Source organism: Eptesicus fuscus, chromosome 12, assembly GCF_027574615.1.
Source record: "Eptesicus fuscus isolate TK198812 chromosome 12, DD_ASM_mEF_20220401, whole genome shotgun sequence".
NCBI classification, from domain to species: domain Eukaryota; kingdom Metazoa; phylum Chordata; class Mammalia; order Chiroptera; family Vespertilionidae; genus Eptesicus; species Eptesicus fuscus.
Genome location: NC_072484.1, coordinates 65,258,533 through 65,285,584, shown reverse-complemented (window position 1 = coordinate 65,285,584; position 27,052 = coordinate 65,258,533). Strand labels below are relative to the sequence as shown.

Here is a 27,052-nt window from a genome sequence, read left to right as displayed (position 1 = left end):
GTAAAATTTATTGCAATAATTAGCATCTGACAAGAAGTCCCATGGCTGGTTCATTCGGTGGCTCTGTCACAAATCTTGGGTCTTTTCCTTCCGTGGGGCAACTGCAGCATTTTCTCTCCAGTCTGTTGTCACTGCAGGACAGTGACTGCAGTTCCAGGGGCTTGCAGACTTGAAAAGACAACAGAAGAAGAGCCCATCTCTTCCTCTACACCTTTCAAAAAGAGAAAACCTTTCCCAAAGCCCCTCTGTAGATACCCCTCTGTGTCTCTTTGGCTGGAATTGTGCCACATGGCTGTGATAAACTAACCCTGGGGAAGGACATGGGATTGCTACGACTGGTTCACTCGAGGTAGGATCTACCAATGAGCTGGGGCAGGGCCAAGCCGCTGTATACAAGAAGAATAGGGCAATGACTATCGGGGCACACTCAGCTGGGTTTGCTAGAGTTAGCAAATAAGCGGGGTGACTTGACTCTACACCCCAGTACCTCTTCTATCTTGGCAACCCCTAGACAGTCCCAGGATGATCAACTGGAGCCATTCGGGTAGTAGCTCTCTTTAAGAAACACTTTAAGGTGAAGGGGGTGGACCCCTTGAAAGATTTTGGTTTTGGCTGAGCAGCCATTCTCTTATGGTGAAACTCCTGGCATCTCCCTGGCTCTGAACTGGCCAGCAAACTGCTGACACCCTCCATTTCTGACTGCACTGGACTCTCATGGTTCCTGCTGCTATTGGGCTAAGTCAGCTTCTATGACCTGAGCTCCTACAGGGCCTCCTGCCCATCTGCCCCTGTTTGCTCTCACCTTACTCATCTACTTGGGGCTGTGGTAGGATGTTCTTAAAGGGTTTCCTTGCCTGAAGCCATGATGCTGAGGCATAAAGGCCAGATCGTTGGTATGGCATCTGAGGGTTTCTGTGATTGGCCTCATCTCCTTCGCTTGCCATCCTCCTGTGCTTTAACCATCCTGCAAATGGGACCACTTCCTGCCCCTCATCTGCCTCAGACATCCTGGCCTCTGGCCTCACTCCTGATGCTCTGTTGGCTGGTCATAGCCCACTCTGGAGATGCTCAGCACGTCCCAGGCACAGGAACCCCTTCTTCAAATGAAACTGACATGGATTTGCAATATGAAAAAACAAGATGAAAGTGATCGTTTATTGGTAAAGTTTTATAAGTTCAAATTCAAAGCATTTGGCTCATTATAAAGTCAATCAGAGAGAACAATGATGCTTTCTTTATGAACACAAACTGAACGGGGGTGTGCTTGACAGCTGCAGCCTTCTATCAGCCTCAGCATCCAAATCACTTCCCTTTTAGGATACATTGCTCAGTGTCAAATAATCCTGCTTCATAAAGAGAAGAACTAGCAAACAGCCAAAGTTTTACAAGAGCCCTCCATGTGATATTGGGACAGCATTCAGCTAAAGTGAAAAAGGATTGATAGGAAAATGTTGTTTCAAAGATGAATCTCTACCAATATGTAACAACAGGAGGGCAGAAGCGTCTAGTTTTGAATTACAAATGTGAAAGTCAGTCAAGAAACCCCAGAGCTTAAGAAAACACTAAAGCAAACCGCTGTTTGTTTCAGCATGCCATATGGAGGACCCAAAAGGCCGGGTCTGGGAAATTAAGAACTGTCTCAAACCGCATCCACATCTCTCCCTAGAATCCCAAGAGATTGCACTCAAGCACCGGGTTGTTCTGGGCACTATGCTTTGGGAAATGCTGAGTGCAACAGTAATGATAATAATAATAATGGCAGCTAATAAATGTTTACCATTTTAATATCTTACACACACTTTGGTCAGCGTCTTCTCACTCAATGCTCACACCAACCCTATAAGGCATTTTTCTTCCCTTTCTGTATATGAGGAAAGTAAGGCATTAGAAAGGTTATATTGCCCCAGATCACACAGCTAGCTAAGTAGCTGAGTTGGGACTAAAGCCTAGATCTGAAACCCAATGCATCTAGAAATGTGTCATGACACGTAGGCAAGGCCTCCTTGATCCAGGGAAATGTGACAGCTTCTGTGTTTAAATAGGAGCAGGTGCAGGGGTCCCATTAAGAGGAGGTTAGGCAAGCAGCAACCTGTGGGGGTGCTCCTCAACCATGAACACCACCAGCCAGTACAGCCCTCTGGGAAGAACTGCTCTGCCTTTTCAGCGAGAAAAAGAATCCATGGATTAGAAGACCCTCCAGCAGGGAGAAGAATTAACTCATTTAACTCAGATTCCTGGAAATGCTCAGAGACCAAGCCCTCAGACTGAGAATTGCTACTCTGTGTGGGCCACCCTATGTGCCAGGCACTGCAGTGGGCACTTGGGTACAACTGCAGAGAGACAGACATGGCTCCTGCTCTGTCTAGCCTACTAGGGGACAACCTACCTTGGGTCTAACTGCCCCCCCCCCCCCCCTTCATGGTGGCAGGAGCAGGCTTACAACTGGCTCATATCCATGGATCCATCTCTCCTGCCTGGTTAACAGCTAGAACCTGGGGACATGGAATAGAGGTCACAAAAGTCACACAACTCTATACCAGAGAAGAGCTATCCTCATCTAAGAATGTCAGCCTGCGGCCAAGTTCTAGGGAATTTACTAACCACTCCTACTTAAAAGAGAGCCTGTGTAAGGTGAAACTCGGGAGAAGTTGTCAAAGATCAGGGATCAAAATGCATTCTTTGAATCCACTGTGCTTCCAGAAGTATAGAAAGTAAGTAAAAATAGATGGATTTCCCTAGTGCTGTTTAAATGTCATCCCTGAAATGTATTTCGAGAGTGGCTGTTTTCTAACTACGCTCAACTGCGGGCTGAAGCAGGAGGTTCCATCCTTCCCCTTCCACCTTGGGGAAGATAGTGCAAAGACTGGGTCCAAGAGGGCAGCCGGCTGCCAAAGGGGTATGCTTTCTCTCTTTACTCCAGGGACTGGTCAGTGCCTGGGTTGGGTGGTGTAGGCCAGTTGTGTTCAGCCAGGACCAGCCTGTGAAAGGCCTTGTGTGTCTGAGAACTAGTCAAAGGCAGCTTGGGTAGGTCCAATCCAGGACCCTCTGTACCAACCCAAGAGTGGACCATGGCTATAGAACACCGTATCTCCTTCACTGATACAGACCCAGCCCAGGGTGGAATTCCTCTGCTCACTGTGGTTGGCTTGAGGGCCTGGGCTCTTAAGGAACTTGTAGTCAGTACACTGTTAGCCCTTTTTTGGACAATGTTTCTGCAGCAGAAGAGTATTCTGCATGAGAATAGACAGTCTTTATAAGACTGAAGCCAGAACAGAGTACAAAGATAAGTCTTCCTTCACACCACTATTTTGAGATCATTTCCCTGCTTAGAGACTAGATCCAAAGTCCTTGGTTTTCCAAATATTGGTCATTTAGCTATAACCTACCTTTCTAGTCTTTATAGCAAAGGCAGTGGTCCAGGCAGCCTGGCCCACCTCTGGCCTTCACTCAGCTATCTGTAATCTCACTATCAATTGGACACATGGACTACTTCTTCCTCATCCTCGGAGGCTCTGATGAAGGCCTGCTTCTTGGCAATGCTGTCCTTGAGTCCCCAGCAGAGTGAGATTCCTCCATCCCCTGCACTTCTGTGGCACTCACCCTGTACTCCTCTTGTGACATCACCACATTCAGTCTTTGTAATGTTTTGTCCACCCTAACCAAGTGGGGGTCCCTGAGGGTGGACTCTGCACACTCCCCCTCGCCCACAAGCTGCTTTGCACACGGGCCACTATGCACGCAAAGCACATTTATGGATGCCCATGAGCTCTCTCCATTCCTAACGTCTCCTTTGCAGACACAACAGAAGGTTCTATAACAATGCTGACCTCAGTGGTCCTTGCCTTCTTCCACCAAATCTGAAGGCGGGGGGATGAGGTCTCGAGGATTCATTCTGGCCACCAGGCAGACATCATAGTTGTCATGCATGAGGACATTGACGGCTACAACATTCCACTGATTTTCCCATGGGTCCAACTCCAATATTTCTTTGGAGATAATCTCATGGCGATCTGAAAAACAGCAAAGTGGGAAGATAAAATATTATAGGGGTATTAAATTCAGAGTTCATAATTACTGTATTAAATAACTTTATCTAACAGACCAAAAATTAACAACAAAAAAAACAATCAAGGTACAAATGGAAGACACAGTTTTCCTGTCATTTAAGAAACTAAGAAAGGCCAAGTTACAACTGACATTAAAAATTTATTCAAGACGCACTGATTGTCTAAAGTTGAAAGGATGTTCCACTGTTATGTTAATGATTTATTGATGCTGGGGGCAAGAGACAAAACTGTTCTATTTCTACACCTGTGAAAGGAGGTATAGCTGGAGTCATGTGACCTGTGGGAGTCATTGACTTCCTTGAGCTTACGTTTTCTTTCCTTCTTTCTTAAAATATATTTTATTGATTTCAGAGAGGAAGAGAGAGAGAGAGGAGAGAGAAACATCAATGATGAGAATCATTGATTGGCTGCCTCCTGCACACCCCCCACTGGGGATCAAGCCCGCAATTGGGGCATGTGCCCTTGACTGGAATCGAACCCGAGACCCTCCAGTCCACAGGCCAAAGCTCTATTCACTGAGCCAAATCAGCCAGGGCGAGCTTATGTTTTCTTAATGCAGACAGAGATGCTAATACACAGCCAGGGTCCTTGCAGGAAACATGGCACACTCTAACTGGGTAATTTGAAGAGTTTAGCAAAGGGACTGTTGGGAAGGTGTGGGCAGTGTTTAGGAAGACCCACAGGCATGGCACAGCACCCCAGGACTAAGAACAGCAAGGGCCATTGCCACCTGAAAGGCATCAGGGGAGAATGGGTACTGGGACTTGCAGAGGGCAGCTGTCTGGAGAGTGCTGCCTGGCAGGGGCAGATTTAGGGAGGGGAAGATGCAGCCATCTTTGGCAGCCCTGCAGGGAGGGGGCAGGGAGAATAAATAAAAGGACTCCTTTCACTCAACAATATCTGCTCTGGGCTCCAATTGGCTGAACCTAACCAGAAGCCAGAGGGGAAAGGAGCCATGAATGGAACCCATACAGGTTAGCTTTGAAAGAGACAGCAGGATAGAGAAGGGATGGGGTGAGCCTGCAGGGGCAAATGAAAGAGTTCCAGCCCAGCTGTCTTTTTCACAATTGTGCTATGATTAGAGGAGATAATATATAAAAAAGTGTCCAGTCCTAGCATATAAAAATCAATGGCTTATGTGTGCTTTAAAGGATGTGTATTTTGTAATTGTGGGGTGTAGTGTTCCATATGTGTTAATTAGGTCGTGTTATTCTACTCTTCTACACATTCACTGATTTTTGTCGGCTGGCTCTGTCAGTTACTAAGAGAGCTGCGTTAAAAACATCCCAGTAAGATTATGGATTTGTCCTTTTCTCCTATCAACTTTTTAAAAATATATTTTTTACTGATTTCAGAGAGGAAGGGAGAGGGAGAGAGATAGAAACATCAACGATGAGAGAGAATCATTGATTGACTGCCTCTTGCACGCCCCATAATGGGGATAGAGCTTGCAGCTCAGGCATGTGCCCTTGACCGGAATTGAACCTGGGACCCTTCAGTCCACAGACTGACGCTCTAACCATTGAGCAAAACTGGCTAGGGCTCTCCTATCAATGTTTAGTGTACCCATTTTGAGTCTGTTATTAGGTAAATATAAATTGTTATAATTTATAAACTTATCAGGGATACAAGATGGCAGCAGAGTAGGTGTAAGTTACAATCACCTCCTCCCCAAACCAAACTGGAATTACAACTAAATTATAGAACAATCAACTTGAAGACTAGCTGAACATAAGTCTCATAACCAGAGATTTATAGAAGAAGCCAAATTGAGACTGATAGGAAGGGCAGAGATGTGAAAAGGGCTGGCCGCACACACAAGTATGTTAGCTGAGAATACAGAGGGATAGCTCAGCTGCAAAGGTCCCCCCTGAGCCCACACCAGGTTCCCATGCCAGGAGCACCAGAGCTGGGAAGAAGAGCCCACATTACACCTGGCTGTGAACATCAGTGGGGATTCTGTCCACCAGAGAGAGACCCAAGTCTGCTAGAAACCCAGCCACCCTCTTAAAGGTCCAGCACACAAAATCTCATTTGCAGCCAAGAGAGGGAGGGTGGCTCAGAGTGGACTGTAGTCATGCAAGGAGAGATTGGGTTGTGTGGCTCTGGGGAGAGAGCTGAAGGGACAGCCACCAGGCTCCCTGTACTGAGCCCCTCTCTCACACTGCCCACGGACTCCATTTTTCCTGAGTCTAGCACTCCCTCCATAGGCATCAGACGAAGGAAATGCACTAGCCCCACCATCCTGACTCCCTGTCATCCTGCTCTGCTGAGCTCACACTCTGCAGAGGAGTCAACTGGCTATGGCCAGCCTGAGTTCATGATGCAAACTATCTAGGAAAGTTCTTGAAAAGGTCCAGGCAGAATCAGGGAGAGACTGAGTTGTGTAGCTTTAGGGAGAGAGCCATATCCCCATCATATGCTCTCCCTTCACACAGCCAAATCTTGGTCTGTTAGAATATAATGGACTTTGCTGACCTCATCCTGATGGTTCCTTGAGACCCTGTCCCACCATAAAGGTCACCAGGCTCCTGGCAGGTGGCAGGTGGCAGCTGGCATTGGTGTCCCTAGGATTTTTGCTGAGTGACTTCAGACCCAGCACCGGCACCGAGTTTGAGTCTGTATCAGTCTGGTGAACACCACTTGCCACTACCTGGTGACTCACTGAGAACCAATTTCAAACAATGCATGTGCTACCAGAAGCTCTAACTGGCAGCTGGCAGGCAAAAGCAGAAATGGGGGTGCCTTGGGCCTTTGCGGCTGATGGCCTCCAGGCTTGGAGCTGGTGGGAGCCAGACTTATTACACAGGTTGGCCTCTCCCCCCCACACACCCAGGCACAGCAGAGACAGCCGCAAACTGTGATCACTTTGTAGCTCCAAACAGCTAGCCCCGCACCTGTTACAGGCAGTGCCTGACATTAGCCAAACAAGTACTGGCGAGATTGTGGAGAAAAGGCAACCCCGATACCCTGTTGGTGGGAAGGCAGACTGGTGCAGCCACTGTGCAAAACAGTATGGAGTTTTCTCATAAAAGCAAAAATGGAACTGCCTTTTGACCCAATGATCCCACTTATGGGACTATATCCTAAGAATCCCAAAACACCAATCAGAAAGAATATATGCACTCCTATGTTCATAGCAGTATTATTTATAATAGCCAAGATCTGGAAATAGCCCAAGTGCCCATCAGTACACGAGTGGATAAAAAAAAAAAGCTGTAGACCATTTACACAATGAAATACTATGTGGCTGTAAAAAAGATGGAACTCTTACCCTTTGCGACTTGGAGATAATCATGCTAAGCGAAATAAGCCAATCAGAGAAAGACAAATACCATATGATCGCACTAATATGTGGAATCTAATTAACAAAATAACTAACAAACAAAATAGAACCAGAGGCATATATATGTGAAACAGACTGACACATATAAGAGGAGAGGGGGATGTTGGTTAACGGATAAAGAAGGTGTAGTGATTAGCCAAATAATATATTTGCAGAGTCCATGGACACAGACAACTGTGTGGTGAAGGCTGGGGGGTTGGGAAGTGCAGGGGCTGGGTGGAGGTGGGAAAAGGAGTGGAAAATGGGGAACATCTGTAATAGTGTCAACAATAAAAAAATAAAAAGAATAAAAAGAAAAATATTTCTTATTCAGTCCTATAATCAGAGATTAGCCTTCCCTCTCCCGTTTCTCCTCATATTCACTTTATAAACTAAATCTCATCTTATTCTTACGGTATCCTTTGGAGGTTGTAGCTCCATTTCGTAGATGTGAAAACTCAAGTTCAAAGGTTCAGTAAGTTGCTCAAGGTCACTGAACACTAAAATCCATGCTTTTGCCAGTGCTCATACTGCTCTTAGGATTATTCTTTGGTGACTGGGTCAGTTACGAAGCTCAATCAACAACAGAGGAGGTTATAAAACATTAAAAAATATATCAGTACCTGCTCCATGGAATCCCCCACAGACATAGAGCTTCCCATCCACAGCTCCGGCATTGGTAGAATTGGTTCGAAGAGAAAGCATGGCACTTGGCATAGGTGGGCCCTCTCTCCAGAAGTTCCCATCAGGGTTATATATCTCCACCACATCCAGGCACTTTCGAACCTGGCCCTTGTCTCGACCCACGCAGCCAATTCCACCTATTGAGAATGATACACAGAAATGAGTTAACTAAGAACAAACACTTTATTGTGGATAGCACTCCCTTCCTGCTATGGTTTGTATCAGAGATTTGTGGGCCTTTGAAATTTCTCTTTCTTGCCTGGTGTTACTTCGAAGCAATAGTGATGTCAACTAGGTATTCCATAGCCAAATTTAATGTCATTTTTATTCATAGTGTTCCATCTGCTTGTTCTTATGCATGAGGCTGATTATATTGCAGGCTTTATATTCTACAATATCCAACATTGGTTGACACAATGAGCACTCCCTTTAGAATAAGAACTCCAGCCCAGCCGGTGTGCTCAGTGGTTGAGCGTCGACCTATGATCTAGGAGGTCAAGGTTCCATTCCTGGTCGGGGCACATGCCCAGGTTATTGGCTTCATGCAGGAGGCAGACAATCAATGATTCTCTCTCATCGTTGATGCTTCTATCTCTCTCTCCCTTTCCCTTCCTCTCTGAAATCAATAAAAATATATATGTAAAAAAAAAAAAAAGAATAAGAACTCCAGGTTTGAATGTGAGGGTGACTTGACCGGCATCTGCCTTCCTGTTGATCATTAGCAATGATTTCACCAATCTTGCAGGCTAGGGATGTGTCCTTTCTGTTTCTCATTGCAAGCCTTTTCCTCTCTTCTTAAGTTGCATGAATTCTTCCCCATTAGGAAAGGGCCATTATTTGGTAAATTTAAGGTTTGGGATAAAAAGAAGGCCCAAACCCAAATGTCCAGTGTATCTTCCACTTTTGGATGATACAGTTCATTCAAAAGATATTTACTAATTGCCTAATATATGCACGGCAATGTGCTAAGTGATAAGGAGTTTAGAAAGATGAATAAGGCATCTTTCTTGACACTAAGAAATTAATGGGCTGTCATTTCTTTTATCTATAAACCATTAACAATTACACATACTACCCACTTAATAGGGTTGCTGTGAAGAATAAATTTTAAAAAAGCAAACAAAATTATAAGCACCATGGAGAAGTATGATACACGTTCATTAACTACTAATATTGTTATTACTCCCCTCACATGACATCATTTGGTATGAAGGTCTTTGTTTTCATTCGATTAGAATTTATATATTATTAGTAGGAACTCATCCAAATAATGTTTTATTTTACAAAAGTTATCATTTATGATATCATTAATAAATAAAAAAGAAAATACTAAAAAAAGAAATTAATGGGCTGGAAAGAGCCATGTATGCAAATAAATGGAGGCTCTCATGGCAGGTACCTTAAAAGAGATACAATTAGACTCAGAAGTCCAGAGACTATAACAAGTAACAGAAATAGTATGTACATAAGTATGACTTTAAGTACAGCCCTCTATGAGAAAAGTACTTGTGTAAGAATTTCCAATAGACTGTAATAATAATACAAGTTTGTAGGCGATCTTTTTGTTCTTTCCTCTGAAGTCCCACAGTGAAAGTTCTTAAATGTCAGGACCATATTTCCTGACCTGAAATGTGGCTCCTGAGACAGGTGAATTCCTTGAAGGAGAGACACTCCTGCACTTGCAGACACTCTTCTCATCAGTGACCTCATTCCATGCATACCCAATCTGATATCCCTGATCTGCATGATCAATTCAAAAGACTTTAGAAGGGCCTGGCCATTTTGGTTCAGTGGTTAGAGCATCAGTCCATGGAGCAGGGGGTTGCAGGTTCAATTCTCATTCTAGGGTATGTATCTGGGTTGCAGGAGCCCCACCCTCGTTGGGGTGTGTGCAGGAGACAACCGATGGATGTGTCTCTCTCACAGTGATGTCTGTCTGTCTGTCTCTCTCTCTTCCTCCTCCTCCTCCCTCCTTCCCTTCCACTCTCTCTAAGAAAATAAATGGGAGAAAAATATCCTCGGGTGAGGATTAACAACAACAACAACAACAACAACAACAACAACAACAACAACAAGATGGCTTTAAAGTGCTGGCCTCAGGTGAAACTAGCTCTCTTTCCTGTAGAGAGAGTCCTAGAAGAGTCCTTGGTGCTTGGCTGTGTTGTTTATAGCAATATCAAAACCCAAACTAAGAACTGCTCTGATCTCATGGCGCTTACTGAACACTGTTACTTAACACCTTTTATCTATCATTGCACTAGTCAGATGGTATTTGCATCATCATCTGTATTTTTTATCTTTCTTCAGAACTGCATCCTCAGTACCTGACACATGTGTGTCTGGAACGAATGAATGGGGAACGTAACTTTTCCTATGGTTTCTCAGTCTGTCCAAGCGGATGTATTTGTAAGCTCATTCAAGGCAAAGGCCACTTTTTACACATCTTAGATTTCACAGTGCCTGCCACACAGTCCTCAATGAACCCAAGGCTGCTGGGAACAGCTTATTGTCGCCAGGGTTGGGACTTATGCCAGGCATAAGCGGTGATGGAAGAGGACTTTGGAGGAAATCTATTTTTTCTCTTTGCTGATGGAGGGTGGCCTGTTTCCTATCTCAATATGAATTTAGGGACGGAGGCTAAAAACTCAGGAAGCTTTTAGCTACTTTCTCTCTTATCTTGCTGGATAAATAATTTAGCGCGTTACAGTGCCAAGTCTGAGCCGCAGTGTCTCCGAGGAAGGGACATGCTTTCCTCAGTGAACTGCAGAGCTCTGTGTTCATATTACAGCCACCGTACAAGGAGAAGTAAGCAGGTTAAATGAAAGTTCCTGGAAGTTAGGCCACAAACACTGAGCACCAACATTCTGAATGCAATTCAGAAGCTTCACGTAAAAGCCCATTAGAAAAGCTCCTCCAAGATAATGCATACAAAGAATGGGTATTAATCTCTTGGTTTTTGGCTAATTAGAATGCTTGTCATTTTATTTCTCTGTTACTGAGTGTATTTAAATATGATGTCAGCCCTTACTCTACAAAACCAACCATTTAAATATGTGCCTTCTTTTTTTTAATACTCACCTGAGGATATGTTTTTGTTGCTTTTTAGAGAGAGAGGAAGGGAGAGAGAGAGAGACACATCAATCAGTTGCCTCCCATATGCACCTCGACTGGGATCAAACCTATGTATGTACCCTGACCGGGAATTGAACCTGCAACCTTTTGGTGTATGGAACTATGTTCCAATCAACTGAGCCACCCAGCCAGGGCTAAATATGTGCCCTTTTTATTTGGTTGGTAGATGGTTCACATACTCTACTCCAGGGCAACATGGCTTACAGGGCATTCTGTCCTTGTTCTGACCATTAATACCTGAACACATTTTCTCTCTCACTTGGATGTAATTCCACAGTCAAGTACACGTTCAGCAAGATTATCAACAGCAGACTTAATGAGCTTAAACTGGAGATGAATCCTGATTAGATAAATAATCAAATAAAAGCATGATCTCTGTTAATAAGGCAGCACCAGCACTACAAGAGAACGCTCTTGATGAGAAGAATCCTAGGGTAGGATCAACACATCTTTAGAATTTTAATGAGAAACCTCCATATCTTTAATTTATATGCTGTCAGAACCTGAGCCTGACTTTATTCCAGAACAAAGAAATGAATGGAAATTACCTTTTAAAGTCATACCCAAATGGACTTCAAATGCAAAACGTATACCTTAGTGTTTTCCCGGTGTGTGTGATGGATATGGAAGAGAATATACCTCCTTCTCTCTTATCATTTCTACAGAGATAAAGACCAGCTCTTCTCGTGTTTGGTTATTGTAGAGTCTTTCCCTTCTGTGGGGTGTGGGGGAGATCTCTCCCCGTGCAAAACCTGGCAGGGAGCTGGCTGAGGGCAATGGCGGAGCTGTACTTTTCTGACTGGCTCCAAGGACTTGCCTCCACAGTGCCTTGAAGACACTGGTGCTGCTTTGATGCCCTTCTGACTGGAGGGTTGCTTCGGGTGGCAAGCGTACCCTATTCTCCCCTGGGCTGCATCCAAAAGAGGAGGGGATTTTGTAGTCATTCTGACAGGCTCCTAAAGTGGCTTACATTGCTAAATAAGCTTTAGCAAATATATTTACTGTTGTAGGCTCCCATGTGTCACGGGAAAAGCATGCAGGCTTTCTGGAAACAGACAGACCCTGGTTCATATGCCTGTGTCACCACTTACAAGCTGGGCAACTTTGGGCAATATAATTTCTCTAGGCCTCAATGCTCTCATCTATAAGTTAAGAATAATAATACCAATCTCATAAATGGTTGCAAAGGTTAAATTATTAGTTAACTGTGTGTAAGAAACATGCTTCTGATTCATCTTCATATAAAAGAAACAAAAAACGAAAACCGCCAGGTGGTTATTTAATTTCCCCAGAGCAAACAGGATGTGGGGAGGTGGGAAGAGGGTATGAGAGCTGTGCACCAGGCCCATAACCCACTTTCCAGAAAGATTCCCCTAAACAAAGGGAGGTGGAGACAACTAGAAAGGCCTTAGCCCAAAATTTTAATGGCCCAATGAAAGAGAGCAAGACCCTAGGGCCTAGGCGAAGTATGAGGAAACTAGGTGGTCTCATAGGACGTAGCCAATGAGGAACCGGAGGAGGGACTAAGTAAATAGGCTATGTTCCCTGCCCCACGTGTGTGCCTACCATGGACTCCGGCTCTCAAGAATGTTATTAAAAATCTCATTTTTGCCCTGTTTCTCTTTCCCAGTCCGTCTTTTGAGATTCGGACAGGTGAGCCATTTCTCCCACTATGGAAAGGTGGAGAAGGGTAAGGAAGAACTTACAATTGCTGATACCTATTCACAAGTACCACTATAAGAATTTTATTTATTCTCATGTGCTGCATAGAAACAAAATGGCTAGCGTATAGTAGGTACTCGATAATGTTAATTCTTTCTCCTTCACATTCTAGCATGCTGCATAAGTAAATAAGTGTTTACTGATGTTGCCAAAATCTTACCTGTGTTGACTCTCAATTTAATTATTTGCTATGTCTATAATTGATGACTTACTGATCAACTTTTTTCAAGGTTGGATAGAAGGTCATCACATACACCAGGTCATGAGAAATAAGCTGAGCCTTCCTTTCAGCCTTCAAGTGGGGAGACATCTCCCTGCCTGTGATGTACAGGAACTCATTTCGTTATAAACATCTGAGAGAGGTAGGAGTTGCCAGGTGCCATCATACAAGGTAGAAAGGGATTTTCCATTCTGTCAACTTCCAGGAGTGGCTGGGCACTTTTTGACGCACAAGTCAAATACAACCTATTCACTGCTAATATAATGCTTGTGACAATTTTATTCTCACTTGAGTTTTCTATTCTGTGACTTTTTTCTACTCTCATTTTGGAGCCTACAACCCTAAAAGACACGAACCTAGCTTCTTGTCCCTTTCTTAGTCACACAGGGTTCTTGGGTATTTTCAGGACAACATTGAAAGCAGGCTTATTGCTTGCTTTTTACAAATTCTGGGTATGCCAGGCAATGCTAATTTACTAGTATATACAGGTGTCTTGGGCTCACAGAGCCTGGGCTGATGGTCCTCACTTGCATTAAGGCCATTCTCTTCACCTGCTCACCCTTTACTGTCTTTTGCCAGTTTTTTCTCTCCGGGCTAAGGAAAAAACACGAACATCTCTCTGCATTTTGTTTGCTCCTCAAAAGAGATTATCATGAAAATCAAATAAAAGAACTAAAAGGGAAGATCAAGTTCCATTTGTTAAAGCCTGACTATGCTTGGTTTTGGAGAGAAAATCAAATGTTTGAAGTGTCTACATTTCCACTGGAATTGAAAATACATTTCAAGTGAAAATATAGCACTCAGTGCTGAGTCCTGGGTACCAAATAAGCTGCAATTACAAAATTGCCGTTCCATCTGGTTCTGAATAACTCCTGGGCTTTTCGTATTGACCCAATATTGGACCTCAGTGACTTTCAATGTGCAAGTCAAGTCTGGGCCTTACTCTGTCAGTTCTTCCAAACCCTTTTCTTTTCAATATGTTTTTACTGATTTTTAGAGAGAGAGAGGAAGAGAGGGAGAGAGAGAAACATCAATGAGAGAGGGAGACATCAATAGGCTGCCTCCTACACGCCCCCTTCAGGGTAATGAGACCTTTCTGAAATCAATTTTAAAAAAACACAACTTTTAAAAAGCCATAATACATTTTTAGAAAAGAAACACTGCCTTTAATTAAAGTGCCAACTTTCACACTAGCAAATAAAATCTTCTTGATCAGTCACTAGAATTAGAGTCATTAGAATTCTTTTCACCTTTGATTTGTTCTTTATATCCTCACCTCACCAGTCTTCCTAAGACATTCTTTAATCATCTTGCTTCTGTAGTTTCTCATTGATTTCTACTATCCTCTTAATTCTTTATCCATAGGCCTTGGAAACCTGGTTCTCATTCACCTATACAACTCTCTATCTCTCACAGCTACCTGCCCCTGTGGGCTCATTTTCTCACTCTCCTTTCATCCTCTACTCTTACCATCTTCATTCTTACCTCCAAACTTCTGCTTTTGCCATTCTCCCTACTTATTCTGTCCTGCCCTTCCTCATTACCTCCTTTCCTAGAGCACACTCTTTTCTCCATTTCACCTACCCCAAACTTACAGGCCCTTTAAAATCTACTTCCTTTCATTCATTCAGTGGACATTAGTTCATGCCATAAAGTATAACCTCTAAAAGATGTCTTTCCTCAGATAATTTACCAAAAGACACATTATCATTTTTATTCCACATCTAGCTTAGTTGTGACTCCACATCAGGGGGAAATCTCACTTTGGCCCAATCAATACATTACTTTTACCCCACTTTTGACTACCTCTAAATTTAACATAATTAGTAGATGAGCCCTTTACTCCCTTGAGTCATATATCCTAGGCAATTTATCCTAGTTTAAATATTGTTTCTCTGGGCCTATGACAAGCATATGGTTGTAACAAAGTAACAAATGTACACTGAGTGGCCAGATTATTATGATCTCTGAACGCATAATAATCTGGCCACTCAGTGTGTGTGTGTGTGTGTGTGTGTGTGTGTGTGTATGAGGCCTGGTGCATGAATTCATGCATGGGTGGGGTCCAGCCAGGCTGGCCAGGGGGAGGGGACATGGGCGGTTGGCCGGCCTGCCTGCTGGTCTAACTCCTGGTCGAGGGGACAATTTGCATGTTAGCCTTTTATTATATAGGATATACACTGAGTGGCCAGATTATTATGAGTTCAGAGATCATAATAATCTGGCCACTCAGTGTATATCCAGAAGAAAAGATTATAATAACAAATGAGCATGAGTAGGGTGGTTGGGGGGATTATGGAGGGAGAAGGACACATATATAATACCTTAATCAATAAAGAAATTTTAAAAAATTACAAATGAATCTCAGAACTGAGATAGTTATAAATTATGTTACATAATGTTTTCATTCTTAAAATCATAAAACTATTAATATTTGAGCACATTAATTATTTTGCCTCTTGCTGTGCAGACATCCAAAAAATAATGGCTTCTCTTAAGGAAAACAAACAAACAAACAAAATAACCAAAACTATTCAAATGCTTGTTTTTTTCTTTGTCATCTTCTTGCTATCCATTCTCTTCCCTAAGTTTTTTCCACTTAGCCATCAGTACAGATAGAACAAAATAAAGAATTGGCATAGTTTTCCCCCAGTCCAGTCAGCCTCCTTACCTCAGTTTAATTGTTTCCCATACTTATGGAGGAAGGGAGAAAAGGTGATAGAGGATGATGTTAGGAAAATGGAATGTGCTTAGAAGAGCAAAGGACTTAATAATAAAAGAGGAAAAAAAAAAAACCAAGGAGGAAGAATAGGGGAAATACAGTATATTGATGTTCTAGGATTGCTTGTGGGAATGAACCAGTCTTTCACCCACCCCTACTGGCTAGTAGTATAAGACCATACATATTCAAGCAATAAAAAAAAATGCATTCAGATAAAAATTACTTTATAACATCTCTACAGAAATTAGATAGGTGAGGCAAATGAAGAGGATTGGCCTGATCAGTGGCACTGTCTTACCTATGGTGGCTTTCTCTTCTATTAGCACAGATAATCACATTTGGTTGCAAAAGCTTACATTTCATCAATTAAAGGTAGCCAAAGTCATTCCCATTTCAAAATATTTTTCCTGGTAGTATATATAAGGATGTATCACTACTAGTCTTACATTCCAAGGGACTTAAAAATTCCATAAAAATAATTTTGCATTCAATATGTCAATGGATTTTCATTTAATATTATCTGACTGTGCTCTAGAAAACAAGAAATAAAAGAAAAATTTTGGCTAGCTACAGTAGGTACACATTTGAACTAGAATGCAAGAGGAAGGGAGAATAATTTGTTTTAATTGAGGCAAACTGCTGAGGAAAAAGAAGTAGTTATATTCTTTTAGCAATCTGCTTCTTCTTACCTAAGACATAAATCTCACTGTTGACTACAGCTGTACTGAATCGGTACTTAGAGTACTTCATGGGCGCCCGCTCTGTCCATTGATCTTGGCTGGGGTCATACTGCAACAGTTTGTTGCTTAATCGATCAGGTTCTTCATCAGGAAGATCCATCTGCATGAGATATGACAACCAATATAATAATACACCATTTAAAGATCTCTGTGAGTACATAAATGCAATCAATCAAATCAAATAGCCAAAAAGACAGAGGTTAAGTGTAGCGACTGAAACTCTCCAACACATACATCTCATGACTTGGGGTTATACGTACATTGTCAATATCAGAGGAATTTCTATTCTGTAACAGTGGGGCTAAGGCGTTGGGTTACAGCAAATCATCTGTGATCTAGCAGTAGGACAATAAAATACAGCATTAAAAAAGATAAGACAGCCCTAGCTGGTTTGGCTCAATGGATAGAGAGCATCGACCTGTGGACTGAAGGGTCCTGGGTTCAATTCCAGTCAAGGGCACATGCCCAGGTTGGGGGCTCGATCCCCAGTAAAGGGGCGTGCAGGAGGCAGCCAGTCAATGATTCTCTCTCATCATTGATGTTTCAATCTCTCTCTCTTTCCCTTCCTCTCTGAAATCAACACAAATATATTTTTTAAAAAGATAAGACAATAAAATACAGCACTTTAAAAAAAGTTCAACATCTTAAAAATGAAACCAAGCTTTCTAAAGCAGCATTTAAAGTATAATTTTATTTTGCCAAACTTTATAGTGGTGGATTTTAATATTTGTGAGATACTGATTTTAAAATTTTATAAGGTATTTTTATTTATAATAAATTTCTAATCCAAGTAGAAAAAATTACAAAAACATTATAGTTTCAACCCCATAATTATGACCTATATAGGAATGGTCTGAATTCAGTTTTCAAAATATATGGATTAATATAAATTATTTGCAGTTTATTTTATTTACATCTATTTTTTTAATGACTAGAGATAGTACAAATTGAATGACTATTTATTCTTACACAGATGTGTCTTTTCATAAGCTTCAGGTGAAGTAATTTTTTTTACAACATGTCAGGAACTTCTATGACTTCAGGCTAAGGATGCTTAAGTGTCTTCTGTTTTTTGTTTTGGACGCAGGTGTTCAACACAGAAATAATTGCCATATTTGTGAAAGTTGTGTGCAATTAATTTTAATTACTTTAAATGCATCAAGAGTTATGATCACTATGGTTGCAATCACAACCCCATGTTACCTTGCAATTTAATGTATAGTATTAGGTACAGACTAGCAAAAGCTTCTGTTATGCAACAAATATTCACATGCCATCTGTTCAAAGATAATATAAATTATTAAATATTAACTTTATTCTTTAAATTTTCCTTCTAATGTATTTAATCTCCAATTCAGTGAAAGAAAAGTAAAGAAAAGCTTCTAAGTTGTCTTTTGAGCTTATTCATGGAAAATTAACAATGTAATGAATAGTTATGAGAAAAAGTAATCACAGATAACTTGTCAGGTATCAGCTGTGATTAAACCTGTACGTCTTTTTGATACAGAGCACGAAATTTAAAATGTAAAGTTTAAGTTTTTAAAATGAGCATGATATTCTATATACATGGCAAAGTCCAAGCTTATGAAATAAATGCAAAGCATCAGTTTTATCATGAAGCAAATATGGAGAAGTAAGAAATTATATAGGCAAAAATAAATTCAATTATGTTATGTGGGTGGACAAGGAGTTAGTAAGCTTAATTTCTATTAGAAAGACTAGATGGCTAGGGTAAAAGGCAGCTGGAGTGATATGATACCACTGTGAGAGCTCCAGGCACTGCGAGGAACACCCAAGCGGAGATAAAGGACTGGCCACTGCGGTCACACTCTATTGACTTTTCAATTTTGGCTTGCCAACATTTCATGGGGCTTCAATACAAATAGTATTCTGATTTCTCTATCTGCTGATGCCCAGCAAACGCATACAGTGTTTAAAATCACAATATACTTTGTGGAAATGAGCATTCTGGTTTCCCTCTTAGAGTAGGAATTTTAAATGTGGAAAAGACCTTTAAAAAGTTCTTGCCTCATGTCACACAGCAGTTATGCAGACAGTACTGGGATGAGGACCCAGCTTCTCTGCCTCCTCCTTAGATGCTCCCTACAGATAATCCCTCAACATAAGCATCTTTCATTATTAGCAAGATGGGAAGCATCATGAGGAATACAGCGTGAGCCCAGCCGGTATGGCTCAGTGGTTGAGTGTTGATCTATAAACCAGGAGGTCACGGTTCGATTCTCAGTTAGGGCACATGCCTGGGTTGCGGGCTCCATCCCAGGTGTGGGACGTGCAGAAGGCAGCCAATCAATAATTCTTTCTCATCATTGATGTTTCTATCTCTCCCTCTCCTTTCGTCTCTGAAATCAATAAAAATATGTTTAAAAAAAGAATACAGCATGAATACTGAATGAAGTCATGTCTATGAATAACACACTTTTAAAATTCACTCCCCTAAACTGCTTTAACACTTAAAATCTTAAGTTCAGTTTTCTAGAAAAATAAAAATATTTTATTAAAAAATGTAAGTCATACTCCTTTAGTATACAACAACCATAACATTTTTCAACATAGCAGCCAGACTCAGCATAGCCATGCCAATTGGGGACATAGGAAATGTCTTAACCTGAGGGGTCCAGCCGCCAATCACATAAAGGTTGTTATTCACTGTCACTACAGCATGACATGCCAATGGAAGTGGAAGGGGAGCCACCCTTTTCCAACTGTCCCGTTCTACAGAGTACTTATCAACACAGTTTGTGATAAGGTACTGGTTTTTAATTTTCATCTGTCCCCCTATAACATAGAGGTCATTATGGACACTGCCCAGAGCATAGAGCTCTCGAAATTCAGCAGTGCATAACTTTTCCCAAAACTGGTTTCCTCGATCGTGATACCTGTAAATTAATAGAGAGAGAAGTCAGGATTAGAGTCAATATGAAAACAACTACCCAAGAAACACACATAAGTTTCTTTTCCAACTAAGATAATATGATTTAGTTCTTCTAATTGGAAAGGGAAAAAATCAATATAAGATAGTGATACAGGTTTTTTTTTTTTTGCAAGGACTGATGAACAAAATATAATGTGCATCGAAATAACCACACCTACCTGCAGAATTTTAGGAAAAATAATATACTGAAAAAGTATAGAATATCCAGGACTAGCCTTCATTTCCTAATTCTGGGGAAGAAAATCAAGAACAATAGGAGGCCTAGCCAGTTTGGCTCAGTGGATAGAGTGTAGGCCTGCAGACTGAAGGATCCCGGGTTCTATTCTGGTCAAGGGAACCTACCTCAGTTATAGGCTCAACACCTGGCACTGGTGGGGAAGCTTGCAGGAGGCAACCAATCGATGTGTGTCTCTCTCACATCGATGTTTCTCTTTCTCTGGCTCTCCCCTGCCTTCCACTCTCTCTAAAAATCAATAGAAAAGTATCTTCTGGTGAGGATTAACACACAGACAATAGGAAAGTCTTTCAGCAAATCATTTGTAACTTTGCCATAAGAGAATAAGAAGTAAAAATAAACACACAAAAAAGTCTCTTCTGTAGAATAGAAGTTTCAGTTTAATACTACATTAAAGAAAAAGTTTTAGAGCAGAGAATCTGAAAATATCTCCATTCAATGACTTCTAATGAGATGATGTAGGATGTGTAGACTTTAAAGATTGTTCTTGCTGGCTTAGAACAGCATCAAGAGCTCCTGTAGGTGTATGGAAATCCGCCTGCAGGCGTCTGTTGGGCATTTAACATCTATTTTAATCCCCTAGATATGATAATTTCAGTAATTTCTTCCATGAATAATTATGTCAGCCTGAGAAGAATCTTGGGAGATAGGGACATTAGGATATATGATCTCTCAATTCCTCCAGAAGTCCAACACATTAACTGATTATCTGTGTGTGCGTGTGTGTGTGTGTGTGCACGTGTGTAGCATTTTATAGTCACTGAATATATGAGTTTGTGGCTATACTTTGTCATGCCTCTTGATAGTGGTAAGTCAATCTTGATTTGGGACAGTCTAAGAAGGACAAAAGTACTTATGGGGACAGTGGGATAAAATATGTGATATTAGATCTGTCCTAGAAAATTCAGAATGTATTCAAAGCTAAAACAAAACAACAAAAAATGTAAAATATGGAAAATAGGGGAAAAAATTTGTTGTTTGGAAACAAAGAAAAAGTTATATGTGTGTGTTCCATATGGAATACAATTTTAATGTATGGACTACTGATTTTGCATCAAACATTGACATTTGATCATATTTATAGGAGTTTTTCTCTATTGTTTAAGGTCAACTCTTTCATTCTTCCCCAGAGATGACTTTTTACTTTAGGTTTGACAGAGAAGTTGGAAGATTATGCTCCTTTCCTAGAGGGTATGGCTGGCTTGTCCAAACTGAGCACAGACATTTATCAAACCTCACGATGGCTGTCTTCTATGAAATTCTAGGTAGGAAACCAGAGCCCCTAGCATCACAGGGGAATCACTGTTTTATTTTCTTATTTTTAATATACTTTTTATTATTGATAGTATTACAGATATCTCCTTTTCCTCCCCCCCAACCATTTTAAATTGTACTGGATTTTATAAGAAAAAGGAGGGCTACTGAAGTAAAGCCAATGAATGAATATACACCAAGAACTAAAAAATGCATTTTGGTTTGCTGAGACATGATTCAAGAATACAGGGCAAGAATGAATTATATCCCGTGAAGGTTGGGATGTACATGTTTGCTGGGCAACTTGCTAGTCTGATTTTTAACATTTTGAACTGAAAATGGAGAGAGAAAATGCCCAGATAAAACTAAAATTTGGGAGGATTGAGATCTTGCTTCCCAGCAATTATCAGTTTTGGCTCAAATAAAATCATAAAAATTTTTAAAAAACCCTAAAATTTATTAAGAAAAATGGGTAAGACTTAAAAAAGAAAATAATAGTGACAAAACATTCAATGTTCTCAGAGGTTGACAGTCTGAAAACAATAGACAACCTCAGCTGTATATCGAAGTAAGGGAAATAAGTAAAGGAGATGGAAAGGTATATGTTTTTGAAAAGAAATGACTGACTAGAGTATGAATCTACTTCCTTTTTCAGTCAAAAAGAAATACATCCGCATGAAAATCTATGAAGTATAGAGTACAAACAAATTGAAGAGCATCTGGAAAAAAATAAAAGGGATGAGAAACAGGGATAATATAGCAGGAATATACCACAATTGACTTCTCATACATATCACAAAATTGGCACTGAAGTGACCTTCAGTAGTGCTGTAAGACTTTAACTATCCAGACAACTGCTGAAAGTATCATTTAAACCCAAAGCAGTGCTTCCGATAATTTCATTATTTGCCTTGCTGACAATTTCATTATTGAAGGAAATGAAGAGGGTAACTGATATTTTTACCCCAATTCTGACCAATGTGGAGGAACTGGTTGGTGATGGGAACCTGGTTGAGTTCAAGATAGATAAGATAGACATATGCTGTAAGAAAGGAAGCAGGCTTTCAAAAAAGTTAAGAGGTAAGATGTTTGAGGATCAAAACAGAAACACATTTTGATAGGATTGGACATTTATTAAAAGAACACATATGCATATATGCATAACCCATGCACACAGACAATAGTGTGGGGAAGGCCTGGGGTGGAGCTGGGGCTGGGCAAAGGGGGCATCTGTAATACTGTCAACAATAAATTTTTAAAAATTCTGATGGCAGTTTTGTGGACTATCTTGATCAGGAAGAAAAGGAGCTATTTAAAGAACCCGAGGCACTTTTAACAAGAGGCTCTCAAGTGGAAAGAAGTGCATCTAACCAAGACCAAACAAAACAAGTGGCATGGATCTATGAGAATCATGCTGGGGAAGCCAAAGCTTCCTCTCCTATAGGAATTGATATCTTGGCTCTTTAGTGGTTACCTGGTAATTCTGAAGAAGACTGCTCCTTCTGCTCCGTGACATGCTCTGCCACAAGGGGCATAGGTCCAGGCCACGTATCCAGGGCTCTGCATTCCCTTCCCTCTCTCTACTAGGGAAGATGAAACACATCTCCAAAGGATGAATGTGAAAAAGGGACAGGTCTATAGCTTGAAACATTGAATGCTAAGAGGTGACAGAAAGATAGTAGACCTCCTAATTCTTCCTTTGTCAAAACTTCACAGTCCAGAAGAATTACTTTCTGATGGAAAAGTCTTTTTTAAAAAATATATATTTTATTGAATTTAGAGAGGAAGGGAGAGGGAGAGAGAGAGAGAAACATCAATGATGAGAGAGAATCATTGACTGGCTGCCTCCTGCACGCCCCTTCCTGGGGATCGAGCCCACAACCCAGGCATGTGCCCTTGGCTGGAATCGAACCTGGGACCCTTCAGTCCGCAGGCCGACGCTCTATCCATTGAGCCAAACCAACTAGGGCATCTGATGGAAAAGTCTTAACAAAACCTGGTAAAAGAGTACTGAGAGGAGAAAGATATTGAAGGAGAGCTTTACTGTCTAGTATGTATTCTATGTGCACATTTATTACTTACCCAGTTAGATGTAGGAACTGAATACTCACTGAATACTTGCCGAATAAATAGTAAACAAATGTATGTGTCCTCACATACAAGACCTAGGTGATATGCTACTTCTTAGCAGACACTCTTGTTCCTCTTACAGTTCTAGGATTGAAGCACTCTTACTTAGGCTACAAACATTTTATACTGTTGGAGGTTTACGGAAGATCCACAAATTAAGGATACAGAATGAAAAGTGACATATAACTAGTAATTTTTGTTTGAGAAAAAAAAATAGTACTCTGAAGCAGGAACTAAAATAAATCAGCTCAAAGGAGTCAGTAGAAATAAAGTTTTCTTCTGGTTAAAAGTTATATCAAGCTCTTCAAAAACAAAGTATATTGATAAATAAGGAAAGAATGAAAATATACAGTGGAATCACAGCATACATTTAACTTATGCAAATTCAACTATATGTTTTTAACAAATGGAGAGAAAAGTTTTTTAAGTATGGGTGATTTAATGATGACTTTTACATATATGTAAAATGTGTAATTACAGGATAATTTTGACTGCATGATATTTAAGATGTGATCATTCTTTCAGTAGTATTTTCTGCCACTGTTGCTAATGTTAAAGCAAGATAATGCAAACAAAGATAAATGTAGTGCTAGATACAAACCTATAGATTTCAACATTCTTGTTCTTTTGTCTAGAGAGTTTAGAAGCACTTGCTTCTCCAGCCACAATTATAGCATTGTTTTCCATGACAACGCCAGTGCACACAGTTCCTAAACCCTCCCCATACTTGGGAGAGGAGATAAAGTAGGTCTTCCGTGACGCGGGATCATAACAAAAACTGGCATCCCCATAGTTCCTACGTCTTGACTTGATTCCTGAAGAATTATTGCCAATGCAAAGCAAAAGACTAGTCGTCTCCATGCCGTAACGAAGATTTAGAGGGTGTGGTTGGGGTGTCTTGAAGGCTTTGAATGTGTTTTGAATTATGTCAATGCAATTTGCATCACACAGAAGCATCGTGTTCCTCTTTAGGGCTTGTCTTAAAAAAGAAGGATTTATAAGTTCCAATCTGACTTGCTTCAAAAGCTCAACAAGATGCTCTTTGCGCAATTCTTGGTTATGATTTACCCATCTCAGAACTAAGTCCAGAATGCTCTCCTCTCTGGAAATGTTAAGGTCATCGGATTTAATAAGCGTCAGAAATTGGTGCACTTCAAGTTCTAGTATTTCTTCATGTAAGCTCACCTCCGCAAAGTGCTGATACAAATATTTCTTCGATTGATCAGATAAATCTTCAGCTCCAATCTGCTTTGCAAAATAATAGATACCTACACAGTTGAAGGCGTCCATGTGGTCCATCATATATTTTTGACACACACTAAAGACTTCTTCCATCTGCATAAAGTAGGCAGCCATAGCTACAGTTTGTACATTGGAATTATTGATCTCCAACGCCGCACTGTACATATAATTTAATATAACTGACACACTTTCTGCTGTGATGTCATAGAGTACGACTTCTCTTTGAGTACATTCAATTAGTCCACAGGTGAACATAGCTTTGAAATAAGGACTAAAGGCAGCCAGGACCAATCTGTGGCAAGGAAATGTCTCTCCTTCTGCTATGAGTACTACATCTACCATTTCTGCTAATTCTTTCATGTTCTTAATTTTATTCAGTAAATTCAAGCTATGTTGGCATTTTTCTTTCCCCTCAAGTCTGAACTCCATGATACACTCTCCAGTGTTTCTAAGTAAGTCGTCTTTAAATTTAGCTTGATTCTTGAGGGGCTATTTGCATGTCTGATTACTCACAAAGCAACAGAGATGTCTTATGACATTCCTGAGGGAAAGAAAAAGAAGTGGTTTTCCTCTAAGAAAAAAGTCTCTTTAATAAAAATGCAGCATTAGTTCGAAGAAGTATTTATAAATAAATATTATTCATTCCAAACAGAATAGTTTAACTTTAAGATATCTACTTTTTCATACCTAAAAATAATGTCAATGGGATAAACAGTAAATTTGTATTTTCCTAACCAGCAGCAGAGATTTTTCTAGGGGGGCTGGAAAGCCCTCCCTCCCATGGTGAATGAAGACAGAAGCGATAAGATGGGCACATTTTGCAGTTCCACTTCCAGTTACCAAATACAGCTGCCCTCCCTGCAGGCAGAGGGTACAGAGGCATTAGGTAACGTTCTCTCTGACGAGATGCAGCATCACCTAAAACGTTATGTGCACCTCCCCAAAATGCACCCAAATGTTAACATGGCCACTTCACAAAGTCACAACATGGGGCCATGCAGTATGGCTGAAAGAAAGAAAAAAGTCCCCTAAAGTTCTGCTCAAAACATTGCTATGAAGTAAACCATTCAATACAGATGCTTTGGAAAGCACAACCCAATATCTGCTGATTTGAGACTTCACAATACTTGAAACTTAAACTAAATCATCCTACACTTAGAAAATGCAAAAAGTCATTAGGTTTCTCTCTCCTCCCTCCTTACTCAGCTTTTCTTTGTTCCCTATTTCATAGTAGCAGGGACCGCATCACTTCTCAACTTAAAGAGCACTAGTCTAATGAAAAGTCTCTAAGCTAGATGTCTCATCTTCCCCAGGGAAATGGAAACAGGCTGTTTCAAGGAAGTTAATGCACAGTTTTGACTTATGAAGGACATTCTTAGAGTCAGTAACCTTAACGTGAGGAGGGGATCTTAAATATCTGTCGCCCTTTCTAGTTTGTACTTGGCTATAAGTTGCATGCAATAAGAATAAACGTTAATGGTAGAAAAGTCAGTACTAAGAGGTTAAGAAAGAAGGGGAGGTGATAATTTCAACAATGGGGACACAAAATTTGCAGCTGTAAAGTTTATACATCTTCTAAATCTCTGTGATCCTGTAAAGAGTTAGAAATCTCGTGTGTCTCAATAAGGCATGGCATTATTTTCAGTGCTAAATTAAAGTTATTTTCAGGAAACAAGTGTTAAGCATGATAGGAGTGTTTAATTATATAATGGCAACTATAAGACCTATAAAAAGGAATTATAACAACTAGCCAGAATCTGTATACTTAAAATAGAAATAAAACCCTTCTTGACAGATTTTCTGGCATTAATAGCTCAGTTTTATTTCATTAGGAGCTTAAGACTTTATTTGCAAGGACTTGCAGGTTAAAAGAGGTCATTATATTTCTGAACTCTTCTATAACACCTTATGACTAGCCTAAATCATATTATGTAGGCTACATTAAACATAAGAACATCAATCAACTTTAAGATGATAGTTGTTACATTAAGTTGAAAAGCATAAAAGCTTTCTTATAAGAAAACACATATTTAAACATTTTTAGTATGGCATTGATGTACAAGACTCCCTCAAAGGATATCAACATTAACAATGCTGCAAGGCCAACTGCCGCATCCAGATACGATCATGAGATCCAATATGCTGCAGGCAATTCAGACTCATAGTTCCTAACACGTTGATCTTGATGTTGCTAGGACAGAAGTGAGTTGCTGAGAACCCAAATGATATGACTAAACCCATAGGATTTCATATCTTTTTATAAAAAATGTTTTTATTGACTTCAGAGGGAGGAAAGGAGAGGGATAGAGAGATAGAAACATCAATGATGAGAGAGAATCATCGATTGGCTGCCTCCTGCAAGCTCTCTCTCCCACTCCCTCCCCCCAACCAGGATCGAGCCCAAAACCCAGGCATGTGCCCTGACCAGGAATTGAACTATGATCTCAATAGGTGACCTGGTTCATAGGTCAATTCTCAACCACTGAGCCACACCAGCTGGGTGGATTTCATATCTTTAAGGCAGGAACCAAACCAACCTTGTCAAACATTTTGGAATAGGGCTATTTTAATAAAAACACAGATGGCATTAGTTTCAAAGAGAGGTTAAGAATGGACAATAACTAGC

At 40.7% G+C, this 27,052-nt stretch overlaps 1 protein-coding gene across 1 annotated transcript; it reads right to left on the bottom strand.

Annotated features, from left to right (window-relative positions):
* KBTBD12 (kelch repeat and BTB domain containing 12) lies at positions 1-24,855 on the bottom strand. The gene is made up of 6 exons (XM_054724119.1): positions 23,786-24,855; positions 19,239-19,509; positions 16,562-16,712; positions 8,016-8,213; positions 3,828-4,010; positions 1-168 (listed from the first exon to the last, which is right to left on the bottom strand). Exons 1-5 carry the CDS (start codon positions 24,853-24,855, stop codon positions 3,829-3,831), a joined length of 1,872 nt encoding a protein of 623 aa, XP_054580094.1. The 3' UTR covers positions 1-168; position 3,828.
* Positions 24,856-27,052: the final 2,197 nt, after the last annotated feature.